This window comes from Parasteatoda tepidariorum, chromosome 5 (assembly GCF_043381705.1).
Source record: "Parasteatoda tepidariorum isolate YZ-2023 chromosome 5, CAS_Ptep_4.0, whole genome shotgun sequence".
Lineage (NCBI taxonomy): Eukaryota > Metazoa > Arthropoda > Arachnida > Araneae > Theridiidae > Parasteatoda > Parasteatoda tepidariorum.
In genome coordinates, this window is record NC_092208.1 from 51,860,996 (window position 1) to 51,881,316 (window position 20,321).

Sequence of the window (20,321 nt, forward strand, 5' to 3'; positions counted from 1 at the left end):
CATGGCAATGGTTAAAGGATAAGATTTATCTGAAAAAAAAAAAATAGAAAATGAAATCAGCAAATCAAATGCAAAAAATAAAAAAGTAAGGAAATAATGAACAATGATAGAAAGCAGAGACAAACAAGCTCAGAGTAGTATTTGTAGAAATTTTAACCATATCACTTTTTGTTAAGAGGCTAAAATTTCCAGAGTAAATTACATATCATTCTAAAACAGAAGTTTAAAATTGATTAGAGCCAAAACAAGTTAAAAATCAAATCTATTATAATTTCTTTTTCCTTTTACTTTTGCATTATTATAATAACTAGCCGCCTGAGGCGGCCAGCTGTCCGCCACACTAAAGATTTTCACAAATAAAGTTTTTTGAAACATAGCAGGAAATCTGAAGATTAGTGGACAATTAAAGTGTTCCTGTCCAGCAATTTTGTCTTCATATCCAGTTCTGCTGCAGATGTGTTATAGCTCTTGAGGATGTTTGAAATTATATAGCTACAACGCTTAAGAAAAAAAAAACTAAAATGCTAAATACATGAAAAGAACACGAAAACGAATAAATTTTTTATGGTATCAATTTCTATTTCTATATAATTTTTTATGGTATCAAATTCTATTTCTATATCTGTTACGTCAAGCACTCAGGTATTATAATTTGATCTAGTTGTGCTTGTATAATTTTGATCTAGTTGCGCTTGTATAATTTCGATCTAGTTGCGCTTTCTACGTCATTTTGTTAACATCGTTTGGTTTGTTGTTTAACATCGTTTGGTTTGTTATTTCTAAGTTAACTTTCAAAAAATTGGCTGGCAACAGCCAATTTTTTGAAAGCAACGAAAAAGCATAGATTTTCTTACAAAATGACTTATAACTAAAAAACTAATCCAAATTTTTGAAAAAGAAAAAAAATACTTCTTCATTATGTCAAAACACAATTATGTGCCGAGTTTCGTGCCTGGGCGAGGCTTCTGGGGCGATATATTAAGATTACAGACACACACACACACACAGCCGCTTTTATTATTATGTATAGATATATATATATATTATAATATAAATAACAATATTTTTTAAACAAGAAAAATAAATTATTTTTACACGAATTTAGAAGCAAAATCATTATTAAGGTACTTTTAAAGCAAAAAGCGGCCGATAGAAAGAAAAAAATGGCCATCAATAAATTTACTTCCATTGGCCAGTGCCGCCAGATAAATTTCCCAGTCTTGCACTTTATCATGCGAGCAACTTCATTGATTGAATTTTATAAAATATTTATAGTAGTTTTATTTCAGAAATAAAACTTATATAAAATATGACATTGCAATCCAGCATTAATGTATAAAATATATTAATATGATGCATACCTCATCATCCAAGTTACAATCTTCAAGCAGTAAAGATGAAAATTGAATTCGCTTAAAAATCTCCTCAAGAGCTTCACAATGATGAGCAACTAAATTTTCACCTACAATACAACAAAAACATTGCTTATATAAAATGCCTAAACAAAAACCTATAGTGACTAAATTTTAAAGCACCAAAACACTGAAAAATTTTCTAATCTTTCTCTTTTTTCTAAACAATATTTAACTTTAAATTTTTTTAAATGTCAAACAGAAATTTATTTGACTATAGAAACACTTAATAAACCTTCCTTTTTTTAAAAAAATGATTTGCAAGAAACAAGGATTCTTCCCAGCTACATTTAATTTGACACAAAATTAGTTTTTAAAGAAAATAAAGTTAATTATTTCAGACAAAATGAAAACGCCATAACGAGTTTGAGTCTTGCTGATTAAGCCAACACAAAGCATTTTGAGATGTCGAAGAATACATCTTATTGATAGCTAAAAATTTTATTGATAATGAAATAACATATATATTTTTTTTTCTACTAATCAAATGTAAGGTAAATATAACTGAAAGATTTTTAAAGGTATAGCCATCTTAGAGCTCAACCCCAGGGGTGCTCAATAAAACTTCTATACAAACTAAAATATGAAAAAGAGGTTTGCTTTAAGGCTGAAAGAATTATTACCTTTTAATTATTATTTATTTTTCAACGTTATTTGTATATAATTCATAGCTAATATAAAATAATGTATAAGTGTAATTATTAATAATATGCTTAATGGAAATTTATAATATCCACTTTATAATTTATTAGCATCAATATTAGGCAATATAAATTTGAAATGCAATCTGCCATCTTCTGTTGAATAAAAAAATAAACATAATTTTTACTTTACTTACTTCAACTGTGTTTGACAGTAAAAAAAAAAAAAGGCTATGAAAACCATGACGAAATTTTTTATTGCACAATCATATAAGCTAAATACAATACAAAGTTCCATATCCGGATGTTCATTTACCAGAAGGGACTCTTTTACGGACACTTTTTAACAGTCAAAATAAACAAAACTCTTTTCATATTTTTTTTTTTTTACACTCGCGACTTGTTAAAAAAAAGTAAGCAGGTATGAGAATTCTCCGCTTCTTTCGGATTTTCATCCAACTTCCGATTTTTGTTTGATTTTAATCCAATCTCCGCTATAATATGTAAAAAAAGTCCTTAAATAATAATAAAAATAATTATATAGCGCGGCAGTATAGCAAGCTATTAAGTAAATCTTCAAAAGCGCGATTTTGAATTTGCAGATTGTAATATTTTATTAAATGAAATACGAATTTTAAAAACTATGGAGAAATCCCAAACTGTTGAAAAAGTGATCGACAAAACAATAAAATTGTGTTCATCAAAAAGTAATTCCACAAATGCGTGATTCGAAATTTCCCATGTATGATAAAGTAGCATTCAAAAACTATGAAAATCCGAAGCAATAACTCACAAAAATGTGATCATAAATCAAAATAGGATTGCGGGTGAAGAGTCAATAATTTAGTGAAATGCACAATTTGAATTTTCCCAAATGAAATAATATTGTATTAAAACATTGAGATCTTAAAAACCAAGTAAAAATCCGTTTTAATAACCATGTGGATTCACTGTGGAATAGCTGCTCATTAAGGAGATCGGCAAATAATTTCAGACAGAAATGCAAGATTTGGAATTTGAGGTATATTATGATGGCATATTAAAATATCAAAATTTTAAACACGTGGAAATCTGAAACAAAAAGCAGCAAAAATATTGCAACCATATGGATTTATTCGTTATTGTTTGAAATTGACATTATTGTTTATTTGTTATTTTTATTGAATAAGGATGTTTGTTTACCTTAAAGACCTATTATCCGAAAAACCTATTTTCCGGTCTTGCCAATTCCACGTATGGGACTTTCCACTGTAATTTCAAATGAATTAGCTTGTACAGTTGTGCAACACAATTTGGTTTCTAAGTAATGTCTGGTTTACTTAATTTCTTTCTTAAGCTGGTTTACTTTACTTAAACTTTGACAATTAAAACAGTGGTTCTGAGAAGTATGGTGAAAAATGCTACTGCACAATTTTGCAAGTTAATTAGTTTCAAAACCATTTAAAAGAGATACAAATGAAGGGTCACTACTTTAAAGTTGTCATCTGCGACTTTTTTTAAAATTTCAGGGATGAGATTAGCCAAAAGACAAAAAAGCTGAATTTCCACGATAGTAAATTTTACGCAAGCGCAACCCTTTAATAGTAAATTCCAGACAGTTTAAGGTAATAAATAATGTGTTGACATACAATTGTGTACTAATCTATTATTATATAAATGATTACATTGATACTTAACATTTAGTGAAAATAAAAATTACCAATTGAAAAAATAAAGCTGGAAATTATATTTTTCCTCAGTTCACATAAGAGACAATTATTACTTGAAAAACCTACCCGGTTTAGTAAATTAAAACTACTGAGAATATACATTAATATTTCATTTCTTTTAATAAATACTGTTATGTGATTTAAAGCAAATATATCAGTAATATTACTTTTTAAATTATATTGGGAAAAAAAAACTTAACATTGGACCGAATCATTATGTTCATATTATAGTCTAATCTAACTAGAGCCCTCTGAAACATATCAATAACAGTGAAGTAGAAATATATAGTAACTCCTTAACATACAAAAATTGCTATTTTAGTTTGAAAAATTACATGACAATCAGCAACTGTTTAGATAATTGTCTTTCATTTGATAAGAATTGTGCATTTTATAGCATAAATAACAGCAATTATAAATAAAGTTTTGATGATGAGTTAATTCAATCTTTTTCCAAAAAAAAAAAAAGAAAGAAAAAAAAATTATTAAATCACTTATTAAGTGATTGCTTTTGTTTGCTATATTTAGTCATTAGTCCATCTTCAAACATCTTGTGACAATTCCTATTTTTTCTTCTTTGCAAGCACAGAATGTAAGTTTTGAATATATTCCCTTCCAGTTTCTCTGATGTTGTAACACTTGCATATACTAATAATCGTCGTTAGAAAATCAGTCACACTTATAGCAACTAATTAAAAAAAAATTTACTTCTTACAAGAATCGCGATTGTTGATCTTAAAATTGCGTGAATATGAATAACAATTATGGATTTTGAAATCACATGAATATGAAACTAGCTATACGATTTTGAAAATGAGAAAATACAAACTGGGATATAGAATTTTTAAAACGCGTAAATACAAATCACGATTCATAATTTTTAGATCGCGTAAATACGAATCATGATGCATAATTTTTAGAGTGCATAAATAAGAATTATGATGCATAATTTTTAGAGTGCGTGAATGCGAATCCCAATGCCTTATTTTAAAATCACGTATAAATATGAAAATCAATGTTTGATATTATAAACCGCATAAGCAAATTAAGACATTGAATTTTAAACTTGCGTGAATACGAATCGCTATGTAGGTTTTTAAAAAGGTGTAAATACGAATCACATATTGGATTTTTAAATCTCGTAAGTAAGAATCACAACGTACAATATTCAAATCGCGCGAATAAGAATCGCAACACGCAAATATGAAAAGCTATGTTTGATATTAAAATCGTGTAGGGGAGAGTCGGGTAGCCCCACCCACTTAAGGAGTATTGCTTATATTTCTGTATAATATTGAGTAATAATCAATATTTTTGTATGTTTCTATTGTTTTATCATCTAATTAAATAATGCAAAAAGAATAAACCAAAAAAAGAATAGTTTAACTTAAAAAAATAGAAATTTAAAAAAACATGTTTTTCAGCTCTTTTCAAAATGTGTCGGGTAGCCCCGCCCAGTTACAAAAATTATGTTTTTTGACTGTTTTTTCAGGTGTAAATGAAAATGACCAATGTATTGACAATAGATAAACCTCATTTATCATTTTTATCACAAAATTATTTTATTTATTACATATTTATATACTTTTAAAGAATTCTATCATTTAATAACTATCATTTAATAACAACAATATTTGTTGTTAAAAATTCATAAAACATTCAAATTTGAAGCAATAAAATAATAATCTTTGCAACCGTACATTTATCGACGAAATAAAATTGGGCGGTGATATCCGTCAGTCATGTGAGTGGTGCTATCCGAAATCAAATTTTTCTGTAAATTTGTAATTACTCGAACAATTTTTCACATATAAACTTTTTTCTTTGTGCAAATTAAACTTAAGACTACATACTTTAATGCTGTTTGTATAGAAAAAATTACTTTTTAGTATTAAAATGAAGTTTAATTGAAACATTCAACCAATTTTTCTTAATTTCATGACTACTGTAATCAACATATTTTCAAAACTATTGTTTACCATGTTAACAGCTGCATAAATACTTGAAACTTTGAAAATAATCTTTTTTTAATATAACTATTAATGTCCGATGGCCCAATGACTTGAAAAAATACTCTATACATATGAAATTGACAGTGGGCTGGGCTACCCGACTCTCCCCTAAATAAGAATCGAGATATTAGGCTTGGGACCTCTAAAAGGCTTGTCAGAAGCAGTGTCGTTTGAACTACGAAAATCGGACCTATCTGGAGGGCGGGTAAAAAATTCGGAAAATCTTATCTGCTGCGTGTAAAAAGAGAGAAAATAGCTAAAATAAGTAAAACTGAGAAAGGATTGGTAGCTATGTAATTTGAATTTTCTATTTCTCTTTGAAAATCAGTGAATTTTCTGAAAAAGCGGAAAACTTATTTAAAAAAAAGTGAAATTTTTAGAAAATCTGAATTTTTGATAAAAAGCTGAAATTCAAGAGATAAAAGTGAAAAAAGCGGAAATCCGCTAAAAAGCGGAAAAATCTCATCCCTGAAATTTAAACTTATATTTTTCAAGCCATGAATCTAAAAAGCAGATTAAAATAAGCAAACAATTAGGATGGAGTTACCCCTTTTAAACTCCTGGCAATGAGTATATTTTCTACATTCAATATTAGTTGGATATCATGTAGTTATCACATTAAACTAGTAGATATAAGGAAATATTAAAAACTGTTTTGAAAAAGTTCACATAACTCAAAAAAGATTTTTACCTTTTAAATTGAGCTCAAATCCAAATTCTCCATTTAGGTGAACAGTCTAAAAAAAAAAAAGAAAAGAATTTTAATATTTTTTCTTACTTTTATTTTCTAAAAAATAAAACTGTATACAATTCTGTCAAAGTTTCTTTAATGTTTAATTATTTTTTACAAGCTCAGTCTGGCATGTAGATCGGTGCTACAGCACTAGATTATTATTTCTAAAGTTATCTGACACCACATGTTTATTTTCCTTGCATGGTAAAACCTCCAAACAGTCTCTTCAATAGTCTGACCAGCGTAAAAAGTGGATCCTATTTTAATTACGAACTAACTGATTTTTCAAAAAATTCATAAATTACAAAAAGGCACACAAACAGAAGTATTAATATAAATCTAACAAAAATGAAATTTGGATAGGTAAGCATTTTCATAAAAAATTAGTAATTCATATAAAAATAAATTCAGTGCATTTTGAACAGCATCTTATTAAAGTTTCCCGTAGTTTTTCATAGCATTAATAAGAAATATAATGTAGTAAAAAGCATTGATGCTTTATTTTTAATCTTTTCAATTTTTGTCGGATGTTTGCTTCACTTTTACATATTTTTGCACAGTCCCTGCCCTCTACATATAAAAAATAGGTCACTGTTACAAAAAATCTATAGATTTAGAATTTTATTTAATGTGTACTTAAAGGTCAGATAAGAAAAATAAAATGAATAATGCAAGCTGATAATTAATAATAATGAATGCAAAATATAAGATAATTCAATAAGCTAAAAATTATTTAATTAATATACAAATTATTATTAATAATAAGCAATTGCTCATAGTTTACACCTGTAAATTTTTATGAAAAAAAAATGTACAACTGAAAGCTGTGATAAAACAACTTGTAATCAATAATTTGCAATTTACAAGCAGTAATTTTAAATGAGTTGAACAAATAATTTTTAAGTAATCATTACTGCATTAAGAAAAAGTAATTATCCCAGCCTAAGCCATCAAGATTTAGAAAAATGTGATTACTGTGTAAACAGGCTCAATACTTTAGAAAATTTAATAACTGAGTATATGACCTAAGTTCTCATTTAATTTTATCATTTTAAACAACTTACCAAGTTTTATAAAGTGTATTTGATATCAGAACATGAATTTAACTAAAAGGTTTATAAATAGGAAATAATGAAATGAATAAACTGCTATCCTTTGAGAATTGTAGATCATTTATGATATTTATTAAAATATATTGAGACAAAACTCTGTAAAGAAATAACAAAATTATAGAAAAATATGAATTTACTTGTAATTGTAGCAAGACTTTTTGTAATGGTTTAACTCCTTGTTTCCAGCAAGCAGCTCTATATGAAGCAACAATATTGTCAGTTGATTCTGGGCCTTCTATGTTATAAAATAATATAATTACAAAAAATGCAAGAATGGCTGGTTTTTATTTAAAAAAAAAAAGATATGCATAAAACAGTAAAAAAAATCAAAATCAAAATAATATTTTTAAAAACCACGTTTTTGTAGTGGAGAATAATAATTAAAAAAACAAAAATTTGAAAAAAGAAAATCGTGGGGCGCATGAAATACATAATACGTAACAGTATGTGTGCTCAAGAGAATATGTGTATGTATATCTGTAATTGTATCTGAATGTGGATGTGTAATATGTTTGTGTCTATGCATGTGTATGTGGTTGTGCATGTGTATGAGTAAGAAAAGGTGTATGTGTATATGTACTGTTATGTAGTTCATGCTCCCCACGTTTTTCGTTTTTCAAATTTTTGTTTTCTTAATTATTATTCTCCACTACAAAAACATGGTTTTAAAAAGTATAATTTTTATTTTTTTTTGTACTCACTTTCAAAACCTCAATTTTTCTCACTCACTGTACACAAAAATTTTCAACTGACATGTGACACTAATTTGAAATAATCGAATCAACAACAAAAGACAATTGCGAAAATAAAAATTTTTCTTTAATTTTAATTTACTTTGTATGTCTTTTTTCTCTTCATTTTCATGCATTGTCATCTAATTCTGAACTATGTGCCAAACTTGAAGTCCGTAGCTAGTTGGGAAGTTAGTTTAAAATCGATTACAAAATTCCACCCACACAGACATACACGAAGGCAAGTTGATATAAACGTGGTAAAAAGATATCTAATTTTTCATTGAGAAAAAAAATTAGTGCACCATCAGATTTATGCCAGCAGAATTATACTAAACTTTAAAAGAAAAATATTTATTTCTGTAATAAAAATGGAAGGTGAAAATGGAAATATTTCTGCGTATCAAATTACATAGCTGCTTATCTTTTTCTTAATTCAAGTGCCAGATCAGTTTCAAATGAAAATTTTGATTTCAACCCTTTTTTCAATTTTATCAATAAAAGAGATAAGGGATTCATTTAAATGTGCATATTGATAAATGGATAATAAGGTAGAAAATTTATCACCAGCTTAATAGAAAAGATGATTTTTTGCCTTTTCACCTTGGAGACTACATTTCTTCAGGTTATTTTTAGTTTTTTTAAGAAAAAACTTAGAAATGTTGTAACTTTTGAGAAATTTGAAAAAAATTATATTATATTAAATCGGGACCAACTTTTAGTAAAAAAAAAAGGCCGGAAATTTGGAAGTGCTTGGTCTTGAGGACCTGTAGTTTGGCACCCAAAAAATAGCAGAATCACTCATGTAATGTACACATTCTAAACTTATTAATTGAATATTTAATGAAAAACTATTGTTCTATATTATTTTAACTTTTTTTACAATTTTAACAAGGTAATTCGAAGATGGTTTCTAAAAAAAATTTCTTTAAAAAAAAACATTGAATATATATTATATTCCTATGTTTTATTCCTACCATTTTATAGCAAGATTATATTTTATATGTTGAGGGAAACACAAGGAATGGAGGATTTTTGAGGTTATTATCTTAATTCAACATGGGAAAAAGAAAATAATTGTTCCAACAAACAATTTAAGAATATTTTCCCTCTGTGTAAAATTTTTCAGTGGTAAATCTCACATGATTATGAACAGAACTTAGGTGAATATTTTTTGCTGAGAATTTAATTAAATATTTAATGAATTCAAAATTAATCCGAAGTTCCTAGAAATACTGACAGACATACAATAAGCAGGCATAAAAAAAAATTATAAACCAGATAATTTAATTTTAAAAAAAATATCAGAGGGGAAAGAAGATTTTTTTAAGAAACTAGAAAGTTCTGACCCTTTCTCGCCCCACTAACCAAACATAGTGGTTGCTTCTCATTCATCATTGCATTTTTTCTTCTTTAAAATTAATAAAAAAGTATAATTTTGTTTACAAAACAAACAAAAAAATAATTTTATGTTAGGACATTTTGTTAATATCTTAATTGTTAGAACAAAATATACCTATAATTGAAAAAAAAAATAAAAAATCAAACCTAGGAATACACAACATAATTTTAATATTTTTCAACACAGAGGGAAAATAAGACTTCATGGTTACCATATTGAAAAATTAATAAGTTGATTAGAGTGTGTTGGAATTGATCTTTTTTTTAATCAATAATTTTACCCCATTTAATAATGTTTATAAATGAAATAAAAAAAGCAACATTATTAAATGGGATGCCACTGCGAGTTTTTACTAAAATAATTTTTTTTCTTTTCTCCCATTTTATTCTGTGTTACAAATGTATTCAAAATTTTTTTTAAAATTAAACTTTTTACAGACTTGCAGTCATTTATATAGAGCTTCGTAATTTATAGCAGGTAACAAATCTTCAAATGCATTTTCAGGCAAACAATGTATTTCAACCTCCTTGAATTAATATAGAATAATCTGATTTCCATTTTGGGAATTATAAAATTTTGCATTCTTTTTAATGCACTACAAGATTTATTTGAATTTTCTATTAGGTATTAATTTTGCTAATTTATTTACCAAAAATCTGATCAAAACAAAATAGAGATTTGATTTCCGAACCAATTGCTAATGCTAAGAATTGCTATTGAATGAAATTGCTAAGTCTCACTGCTTAATTTTGGTATAGAATTGTTATGATGAGAGGTCGCACCATGACCTCTTAAAAAATTTTAGTCTTTAGAAATCTGAAAAATTTCATCTGACATTTAACATAATTAGATCCTTCTATTTAGTTGAATACGTTGTAATTGAGCTATAGTAAATAAACTGTCATTTATTAGAAACTGTTCTTTTCTCAGTAGGTGAGGATTCTATTAGAAAATTCAAAATTGTAAAAAAATTTTATTCCTTCAATTATAAGAGTTGAAAAATTGAACAGTGAAAGGATGATTTGATTAAAAAAAAATATAGGTTATGATTTGTTAAATTTAGAATTTAATTTTCAAATTAAAAAATTTCTCTCTCCCCAAAATATAATCTCATACTCACGATGACTTCTGTTATTGGCCTTGCGTTAAAATTTGCAGTGGAAATAAGTTTGCCCCATTCTGGATTTTTTTAAAAATTATTTTGCTTAGTTTTCTACATGTCATTGCCCAATTTATGTTAAATTTCATAACTTTGAGCTAAGTATAATAGCAAGAATATTTTTTAGGAAGATTTACATGTGCGGAATATTATGCAAATCGTCGATTTGAAACTAAACTGTGGTAACTCAAAAAGGCAAGTTTTTCAGGAGAGCGTTTCTAACTTTTCAAGAAGGCGAATCGAAACGATGCGATAACGATTTATCTGCTCTCTAAATTAATTTTATGGAACTTATGAAGCTAACACATTGTTTCTCTAAAAGGGTGATTTGTTTTACACAAAATGACCCAAATATCTCATTTTTCGAGTTACTAAGGTTTAGTTTCAAAGCGATGAAATGTGCTGTTATAACTATATAAAAAATAAGCTTTTGAGAGCCTAGGTTTTTAGCCTGAAATTCCACAAAAAATATTTTTCTAAACCATTGTTCTAACCTTATTGTTGTTACAATATGATTAAAATATAAGTCTGGCAGATTGTAACGCCTCACATAACGTAGATTTTAGCGTATAATTCTACAAAATATACTTTTATTAATATTTGTTTTTATCTTATTGTTGATCCAATATGATTAAAATACAAGTCTGAAAGAGCTTAATGCCTGACTCAACATACTTAAAATTTTACTTTATCGCATAAATTGAGTAAATAAAAGCTCTAGCTAAAGAACTATTACAATACTCAATAAAACCTATTATTATATTTAAATCTACAATTAGCTTAGTGGTATGCATTAAAATTAAACAAAACTTCACTATAATATTATGAGGATCACTTTAATGAAAGTATTAATTATAGACTTAACATTTCTTATGGAACCTTATATGATATAACATCTTTTCACAGTGTATCATTGAAGAAAATAAGATAGATCAAATATTAGAGTGTGAGGTACTTTTTAACTAGGTTCCAAATCGAGAATTTCTTTTAAGAATAAACTGAGCAACATTGCAGTTAAAATAGATACCCAAAATTTTAAAAACCACATAAAATGCAACTAATTAAAATTTTCAGTAAATATAATGAAGCATTTGAAGAACTGACCCACACTCCATGGATCAGGTGCTTCAAAATATCCCGTAACAATCGTTTCATCATCAGGAAAAGTCACTCTTCTAACTTTGGCAAGATTGTTTATATTAGCTATCTCTCTCAGAACAGATCGCTCATTCGGAGAGGATGGAGCAGAAGCAGATCTCTCAATCATGCTACTGATTGAACAGTTTGGTTCAATATCGATAGATAGAGAAGTCATATTTTAGTATTTTAAATCATTTACTTCTAAATTTTGTATAAAAATTGCCTTAATTCATTATTATTTTGAAGTTTAAATGTCAATTTTTCTCTCACTCTCATCCTCGACTCATTGCCGTAACCAGATACCAAATCCTGAAAACATAAAAGTGATAAAAAGAATTAAAACACTATTTATTTTTTGCAGAAAATCAGCTGAAATTTTAATTTGAGAACCATCGAAAATAAATTTTTAGATCTATAACTCGTATTTTTCTTCTTTTTCAGGAACAGGGGTTGTTATGTAAAAGAGAGGTTATAATATGCATTATTCCATTTAACCAATCAATCTCGTGTTTACATCAAAATGTCCAATTAAAATTCAGCTTTGAGAAGTTTTAAGCTGCAATAGAATTAAGCCTTAACAAGCCATAAAGTTTTTCAAAATTATTGGCAACATCAGTTGCTTTGTTTATTTATTTGTTGTGCTGTCAGGACCGAAATTTGTCTCCTTTTTAATTTTACAACTGTCGAAAAAAAAATTCTTCAAATTTAAGAAATGGTAATGTATTTTAGAAAAAAGAGTAATTATGAAAATCCAAAACTTTTACTTTCATAAATTTGAGTTATCAGTGCTTAGGACGAAAAATCATTTTCATAATGCTGAAATATTTGAAGTATTTAGATTACTTTTTTATCTACAAATATGTTGAGAATGTTTTAAAAATAGTTACATTGTTCATTTAATATTTAAATGTGGCAGCATAGAAGCATTAATAAAAATTTACATTAATTTTGGCAAAAAACGCATGCAAATACTTAAATTTGGCATACATCGTTGAAAAGGAGAATGAGGAAAAATGTTATAGATCGATATGCCTTATGAGTTAAAAGTATATTTAGTGGTTTTATTATTTAGCGTGTTAAGCGTTTTCCTCTGTATTCGTCATTTTACAGCACATTTTGTAAATTTTCAACTTGTTAAAAACAAGTCAAACCTCTGACAATTCTCCTATAATTTTGATTGAATTACCTTACTATGGTGTCAGGAAAGTTCCATATGGTAAACTGGGTTTTTCCGAAAATTATGCAACTTAGTTTCATTATTATCTTTATAAACAGTTTCTCAGTTTGGTCTTATTAGATCAATAAAGAAAATTTTAACGTTTAAAGTCATCTCAGCAAACTCTTGCGGGAAGTTCTTATCTCAGTTCTTGATTGTGCAGGGTTATTTCCGTATCGTGATTTGTTGCGCCATCTACAATCCCCTAGGGGCCAAATAGATTTTAAACTTGCAGTTTAGAACCCCCTCCCCCTAAAAAAATGTGTTGAGTGGGTGGCTACGAGTTATATCCTTTGAGTTGGTCCCTTTCTGTGACGTTTTTTCTTAGTTTCTTGCGCTCCACTGCTAGGAAGTTGCCAAGGGCAATTATTCTGCCACAGATCTTGATGCAGAATTCTCCCAGATGGTGCATCTACCCAGTTCTTGAACTTGTAATAAATACAGAAAATGAGGATATTTCTGTATCGACATCACTTTGCTTCTGCTTCCTATATTCGCCAAAGCACTGAAAGGTTTATTAACTTACAAAAATTAAAAAAAAATATAGTGTTTTTCCAGGGGGTGGCTAACAGTTATTATTTCCAATTTGCTTCCTTCTGTGAGTTCCCCCCCCCCTTTAGTTTTTTAAGGACCACTGCCCGAATGTCACCAAAACTAGGTGTTTCTTTTAACATAGATACCGATACGGAAATCTTCCTAAAAAAAACTACTAATATAAACGTGAGAGTTTGAATTATTTATTGACTGGTTTTATTGAAGACAGGATTTGCATAGCAGGTTGGCCCTTGAGTGAAAATTTTCTGAAATGTCTACTGTTTGAACCTGCTTACGAACCCCTGATATATTTATCTATACTTAGAAAAATAGTTTGTTGATACTGATTTCCATGTAAATACATGTGGTTTTCTGAACAGCCATTTGTCTTTTTTTGCTTATTTTAATATTTTTTTTAGAACTTATTTTTAATATAATGCTAATATGACATAATTTCTATTTTGAGTTTACTTTTTTAGTCATACTTGATTCATGGCAATTTTACCATACTTTAATATTGTTTGCTGAAAGTCTTTTTGGCTGTTATTATCATTTTATCAGCTCTCTCGTCATGGATTTTCTGCTTCCTATATATATATATGTTTTGTCGACATGCGGATTTAGGGGGCAAAAATATTACAAATGATTTATTTGTAAATCACTTTTTGATGTGCATGATTGCAAAAGATGCTACATTATTTTCTAATTGTTTATCTGAGTTTTTTATACAATAGTACAGCATATATATTTCTAATTTAAAGTATCATTTTTCAACCTGCTTTATTCGTCACTATTCTATCGTAAATCAATGTCTATGGTTTTCCAACCATTTTCATGTAATTTTTCCTCTTTTTATATTTTAAATGCAATGTGAATAATGCAGAGTTTCGTAGTTTAGTAATCATTTTTGGATGCACACAATTAGTAACAAATCCATCGAAAATACACATTGTTTTCGGTTAAACTTTTTTTGGCAGCTGTTACAATTTTTATTTTTTCTGCCATTTCTAGATCTTTTTTAAAATCCCAATCTATTTAATAGGATATTCTTACAACCTGCAATATTTTCAAAGTTTATTATAAGACAAATGTATTAAGTGCGCAAATTTGCCTGAAATTTTTTTTTTCTTTAAGGTTTCACTTTAAAATCAAGGTTGCTTATGAGAAAAAATTTATAATTTTGAATATGTTTGGTCTCTTAAGAACTACGAAATTTCTTGAATTGACATTTCTGTTATTTTTTTCTGACGGTTACCCTTTATTTCAAGGATATATTTAGTGCCCTTTTCAGTTCCTAGCTTCCTGTCCGTATTAAGGACTAGAATGAACTGTGTTATTTATTTTTTGTTAGCAGTTGGATGTATGTCCCTATGTGTTTGAAGATCTAAATGCTAAAATATGTATATAAATTAGACAAATGTGTCCCATCTCCGTCAAAGATAGAAAGAGTGATGTATTTGTCTGGACATTTTAACAAGGTGCTGTATTCAAAGTAGCTAACTCTGTTGACTTAAGCAACTTTTATTTAAAATTGTCATGTCTAGTTTAAATTGTTTAGTTTTAAAGTTTCCTGTTAAAGTCAAATATTTGATTATTTCAGTCTCATACCATACTGTTGGCCCAACCTGGCAAACCTGAAACTAGGAGTTATTCAGATTATGATTCTGTAAACGAATGTATGGAAGGTATGATAATAGTTTTTCATTCACAAATTTTTCGACAATGTCAACATAATTGAAACTGAAATATAAAAATTATATTTGCCTGCATTTTATATATATTTATTTTTTATATCTAGGAGTATGCCACATGTATGAAGAACATTTAAAAAGGCAAAATCCTGAATCTGCATCAATCACCTATGATATTCGTCAGCTGTTTGAATTTGTCGATCAACTAACTGATCTGTGTTGTTTAGTGTAAGTATTTCCAGCTTATATTTTATTTTAATTTAGTCAAACAGCATGCTGTTTGACCTGTTGTTTGTTTTGCTGTTTGAAGATAATTGCCAAATCAATAGTTACATTAATTTATTTTGGTTGTTTAGAAACATAGCCTTGGATAAAAGACTGAATTTCTTTTTACCATTGCCAACAAAAATGTCTTAATTGTATTAAAAATTGAATTATAAAAAACTCATTAAATGAACTTAGTAAGTTACATCTCAATGGTTTGGTGAATTCAGTTTAATGAATGAATTTCGATTAAGAAAATATAATTTAAGAAAAAAAATGTTGATGTCATTTTATTCTAACTCTTGGTAGGCATAATGAGTCAAAACTTAGCATAATGGGGTGATGGTTATGTGACATGATGGACAACAGAAGTGACAATATTTGGATAAATTTCCCGAACTTTTTTTTTTTTTTTATTGTAATCATTTTCTTTTATTCAAGTTAAAATCAATCAAAATGCAGATAATTGTAATAAATTTAACCAATTTCTTATCACTTGTAATATTTATTTTTAAACTATTTGTGTTGCAAAATATACAAATGAACATAAGTGAAATTATTATCCAACCCAATTTGAAATGAAATTCAATCCAGCGTGCATCATTTATCTATATATATTTTTTAAAAAAAAAGTAAGTGCTAATCATCAGTGTTAAAGCATTTTTTAATTTCTTGATAAACAAACAAGAAGATATTTGGTTAGAATATCATGTTAAATTTTGATTTGAAATACCTACGGAACATGTATCGGTAGCATCATATCTACCATGTCATATAGCCTCATTAGTATGATATATTTTAATTTAAACAGACTTTCTTGATTTAAACTCATTATTTATTTGAAAAGCAAATAAGATTAAATTTCTTTGCTTGTTTAGAATAAGTTTAGAATATTTCTATGAATATACAGATTACATGTAAAAAAAAAAACATTTATCTTTATTCAACTATTGAGTGTATATTACTGCTTTCAATAAGTTAGGTCTTATAAGTTTGAAGTCTGAGTACTATCTGTGTTATAAATGAAATTAGAAAATTATTATTGTTATTAATTAGTTGTGAATACCATAAACTAAGCATTCCATATTTAAAGTGTCATAAATAATGTAGACCGTGAAAAAAGTTCAAGACATTTATAATGGTTTTAATATTTATGATAAAGATTTTTTTACACAATTACAATATTTTTGATTCATAAAAAAATAGTTCTTTGATTCCTGCAAATGGAAAAGGCTGGTTTTGTTCTAAAGACTGGTGAAAATCCTAATGGAATGGTCTATGTTAGTAAACATTCTTGTGGTCGGCACATTAAAGTTGGAAGAGAAAATAACTGTGGACACAAAAAATCCTTCTCGTTATTAGAAACCAAAAAAAAAAAAAACCCAACCTGAATGGTATGATGAGGCTATCAGAAAAGAAATTTTTAATTCATCATAGCAGCAAATCTGTTGGAGATCAAACACTCATGCAATGCAGGGGAGTAGTGCTGGAACATCATGATGTTTTTCAGGCTAGTTGGAATGAATAATGAACCCCTCCTTGAAAACTCTGCTAATTCGCTGATCATTCGTCACATGATTGGAAAAAATTGTAGCATCTTGTACTTTTTAGAAGTAATATGCACAAAAAAGGCTTGTTCTTTATTTAAAGGGGAAATCATGAGTGTCGGAACTGTTTGTAGTCATGAACATCCATCATAAAATCCCTAGATTGGGGCGGGAGTCAAATTAAAAAAAATTTGTATTGTTAGTTAAGGCTGGTCGATGTGTGAATGGCGTCTACGCGAGAACGTCTTGATTTTTATACTCTAGCTTATTTTTACCAGCAAATTTTAGTTTTTAGTCTATATTTTTAACCAATTTAAGATTTCAACCAGATTTTTATTGGAAAGAGCCGGAGAAGAACCATGTTACAACTAGAACTGAAACACTGACAAACTCGTACCTATTGATAAAAGAGGCCAACAAACAGGTGCAAAGTGACTGGGAGGCTAAAAATTTTAATGTGGTTCGTCCTAAGGAGGGAAAGTGTACAGATTGTAATTAGGTAACCCGATGTTACACTATCCAATTGTCTGGTAGCTTTGGTCTATGTTTCAGCATATTTTGGTTCTAATGCTGAAATATAGACCAAATACTAGATTATTATAATCTAATATCAGAGAATAAGGAAAGAGAATGTTAAATTTTGTCTCATGAGGGTATATTACAATCTATGATAATACCTCACAATAATCACCTGTAAATGTGATGATATAAGGAAAGAAAACATGTAAAGGAAAACATACTTTTATTAGGGATGATCCCAACATTGCCGTTGTTATTTATAATAAATCTAGTCTAATAGTACAAAATAAAATTTTTAGAGAACCTCTTATCATTTCGTGTTTTCTTCTAAAAATTACATATTTTCAAGATATTCATTTTGGACTTTTTTCATTAGTTTCTGAGAACATTATTAGATGCTATTTACTACAGAATAATAAAAAAAGGAAATGTTTTTCCTGCATCTGCACAATATGGAAGAACTGTATTAAATGCTTATATTAAAATGATAATTTTGTTATTGTATAATAATTGCTTCTTAATAATTGCTTTTGTTATTGTTTAATAATTGTTTAAATTTATATATAGTGGAAAAAAACATACAACAAAAAGATTAGTTTTTCATAAAAATTTCCATATCTCCATAAAAATGTAAGCTAAATTTATAAAATTTTATGCAATTATTGCAAATAACATCAAAGTAAACGAAATAAATTACAAGCTTATTGCTATATTTTCAGTCTTAGGGAGTGTTAAAAAATACTTGTTTTCATTTGTAATTTATTGTTTGGTCCGTCAAACATGTGAAAGCTTTAAAATTTATTGATAAGTGTTGATCACATGATATAAACATCGTTAAAGTTATAAAATAATATTTCTTGAGAAATATAAGAAAGTCAAAAACTCTAAGTATCTTTTCTATTATTGTAGGGTAGGTATTTTATTATCAGTATTAGTTAAGCTTATTGAGTTTATATTATTAATATGCAAAGATTTAACTTTGAATTTTTATTTATGTATTTTTTAGATATCAAAAGACAACCAACACATATGCTCCTTACAACAAAGATTGGATCAAGGACAAAATATACATTTTACTTAGGCGCCAAGCTTCTAAGAGTGCATAAGTTTCTTGTGCTTATCTCTTACTGCGGTTTATATTGACATAAAAATCATTTTTCTTTTTGTTTATAGTATATCTGTTTATTTCTTAAAATCATTTTAACATAAGAGGTATGGATATTGGATTTGTTTACAAAATACTTGCATGGACATTATTTATTGAGGTGTTGTTTTGTTAAAGATTTCAACAATATTGTACAACCACCTATTGAATATATTTTTCCTTTTGTAAGCAAATCAATTTCTTATTATTTTTTTTAATCTAAAGTTCCTAATATTGTGATCAATAAAAAAAATATCTATTTTTATCGACTACGATGTCAATTTTTTGAAAAAAAAATATTTTAAGATATTGTTAGTTTTTAAATAAGGATGACAGTATTAAATAAATAATCTTATATATAGAGTGCTTATTGTTTCAAGAAGTTTTGATTATTCACTTAAGATTTTTAATTTATATTTATAGTTTTTATAGTTTTATTTTTGTCTTCAAATTTAGTGTTATGATGCTATGCAGTCCATTTGCAACTTATGCACACACTCTTAAAGTATAAACTTCAATATTTTAAAAGTATTATAAATTGACAATACTTTATTGACAATATAAATTTATACAATGCTGTAAAAAGAAATAAATTTTTTTAAATTAAAAAATTTAGTATCCATACCTCTTGTAAGTTCTCTTTGGATTCATTTTCATGAAAAGAGAATATGTCATAAAGCAGTAGACTTTTTGTAATGGTGAAAAAATGTTTTTAATGTTAAAAGTCATAAATTGTACATATTTGCTCTCAAGAAATAAATCAACAAAGATAAGTCATTGTTTATTTTTTGTATATGAATCTTGTCTCTAAATTGTTATTTTATTGCAACAGTTTTAATAATTTTTCGTAAATACTACCTTATTTTATTAATTTGTCATATACAATTTTCTGAGATCTATATTGATGAAAACATTTATATTTCCCATTCATAAAATTTTTTTTTATTTGTTACATATTATAATGCAAATATTTTTTTTATAAAAAAATATAAAAATTAATTTTAATAAGNTTAGTGTTAGCAGGTTTCTTTGAAATCTTTTTGCCTTTAAAACAGGAAGCGAAGCTTTAATTGAAATTATATATGCTATCGATCTGAAAAGATTTCTCTGGACTTCGCTTAATATTTTTTAAAAAAAGGCTTGAATTTTACACTAAATTAGCTTTTATTGACATTTCGCAGTTTTTTTTTAATATTAGTGCAATGGATCTTGGCTAAAAAAAGATGAAACTTAATCAAATGGTTTAGATTAATTGTTACTAACTATATAAATAGCTTGTATTCATTAAAGAGCATTATTACTTATATTGGCAGAGCGTTTGAAGAACAGCTTTAATATTCACACAGAATATTATA

At 27.3% G+C, this 20,321-nt stretch overlaps 2 protein-coding genes across 3 annotated transcripts in view; one reads left to right on the plus strand and one right to left on the minus strand.

The window, feature by feature from the left end:
* LOC107449145 (protein phosphatase 1 regulatory subunit 37) overlaps positions 1-12,531 on the minus strand; it is a 28,820-nt gene extending 16,289 nt beyond the window's left edge. The window contains exons 1-4 of one of the 2 annotated variants that reach the window (XM_043055371.2): positions 12,016-12,531; positions 7,757-7,851; positions 6,466-6,511; positions 1,362-1,462 (exon numbers count right to left, since the gene is read on the minus strand). In XM_043055371.2, coding sequence (XP_042911305.1) covers positions 1,362-1,462; positions 6,466-6,511; positions 7,757-7,851; positions 12,016-12,226 — 453 coding nt within the window. In that variant the 5' untranslated portion in view covers positions 12,227-12,531. Of the gene's footprint in view, positions 1-1,361; positions 1,463-6,465; positions 6,512-7,756; positions 7,855-12,015 lie in introns of both variants that reach the window. The other variant, XM_016064585.3, reaches the window with a different exon arrangement.
* A 115-nt stretch (positions 12,532-12,646) lies between these two features.
* On the plus strand, positions 12,647-19,739 carry LOC107449146 (enhancer of rudimentary homolog). Its single transcript, XM_016064586.3, has 4 exons — positions 12,647-12,766; positions 15,402-15,486; positions 15,600-15,720; positions 18,829-19,739. The coding sequence occupies exons 1-4, from the start codon at positions 12,764-12,766 to the stop codon at positions 18,926-18,928; spliced, it is 309 nt and encodes a 102-aa protein (XP_015920072.1). The 5' UTR covers positions 12,647-12,763; the 3' UTR covers positions 18,929-19,739.
* The last annotated feature ends 582 nt before the right edge of the window (positions 19,740-20,321 follow it).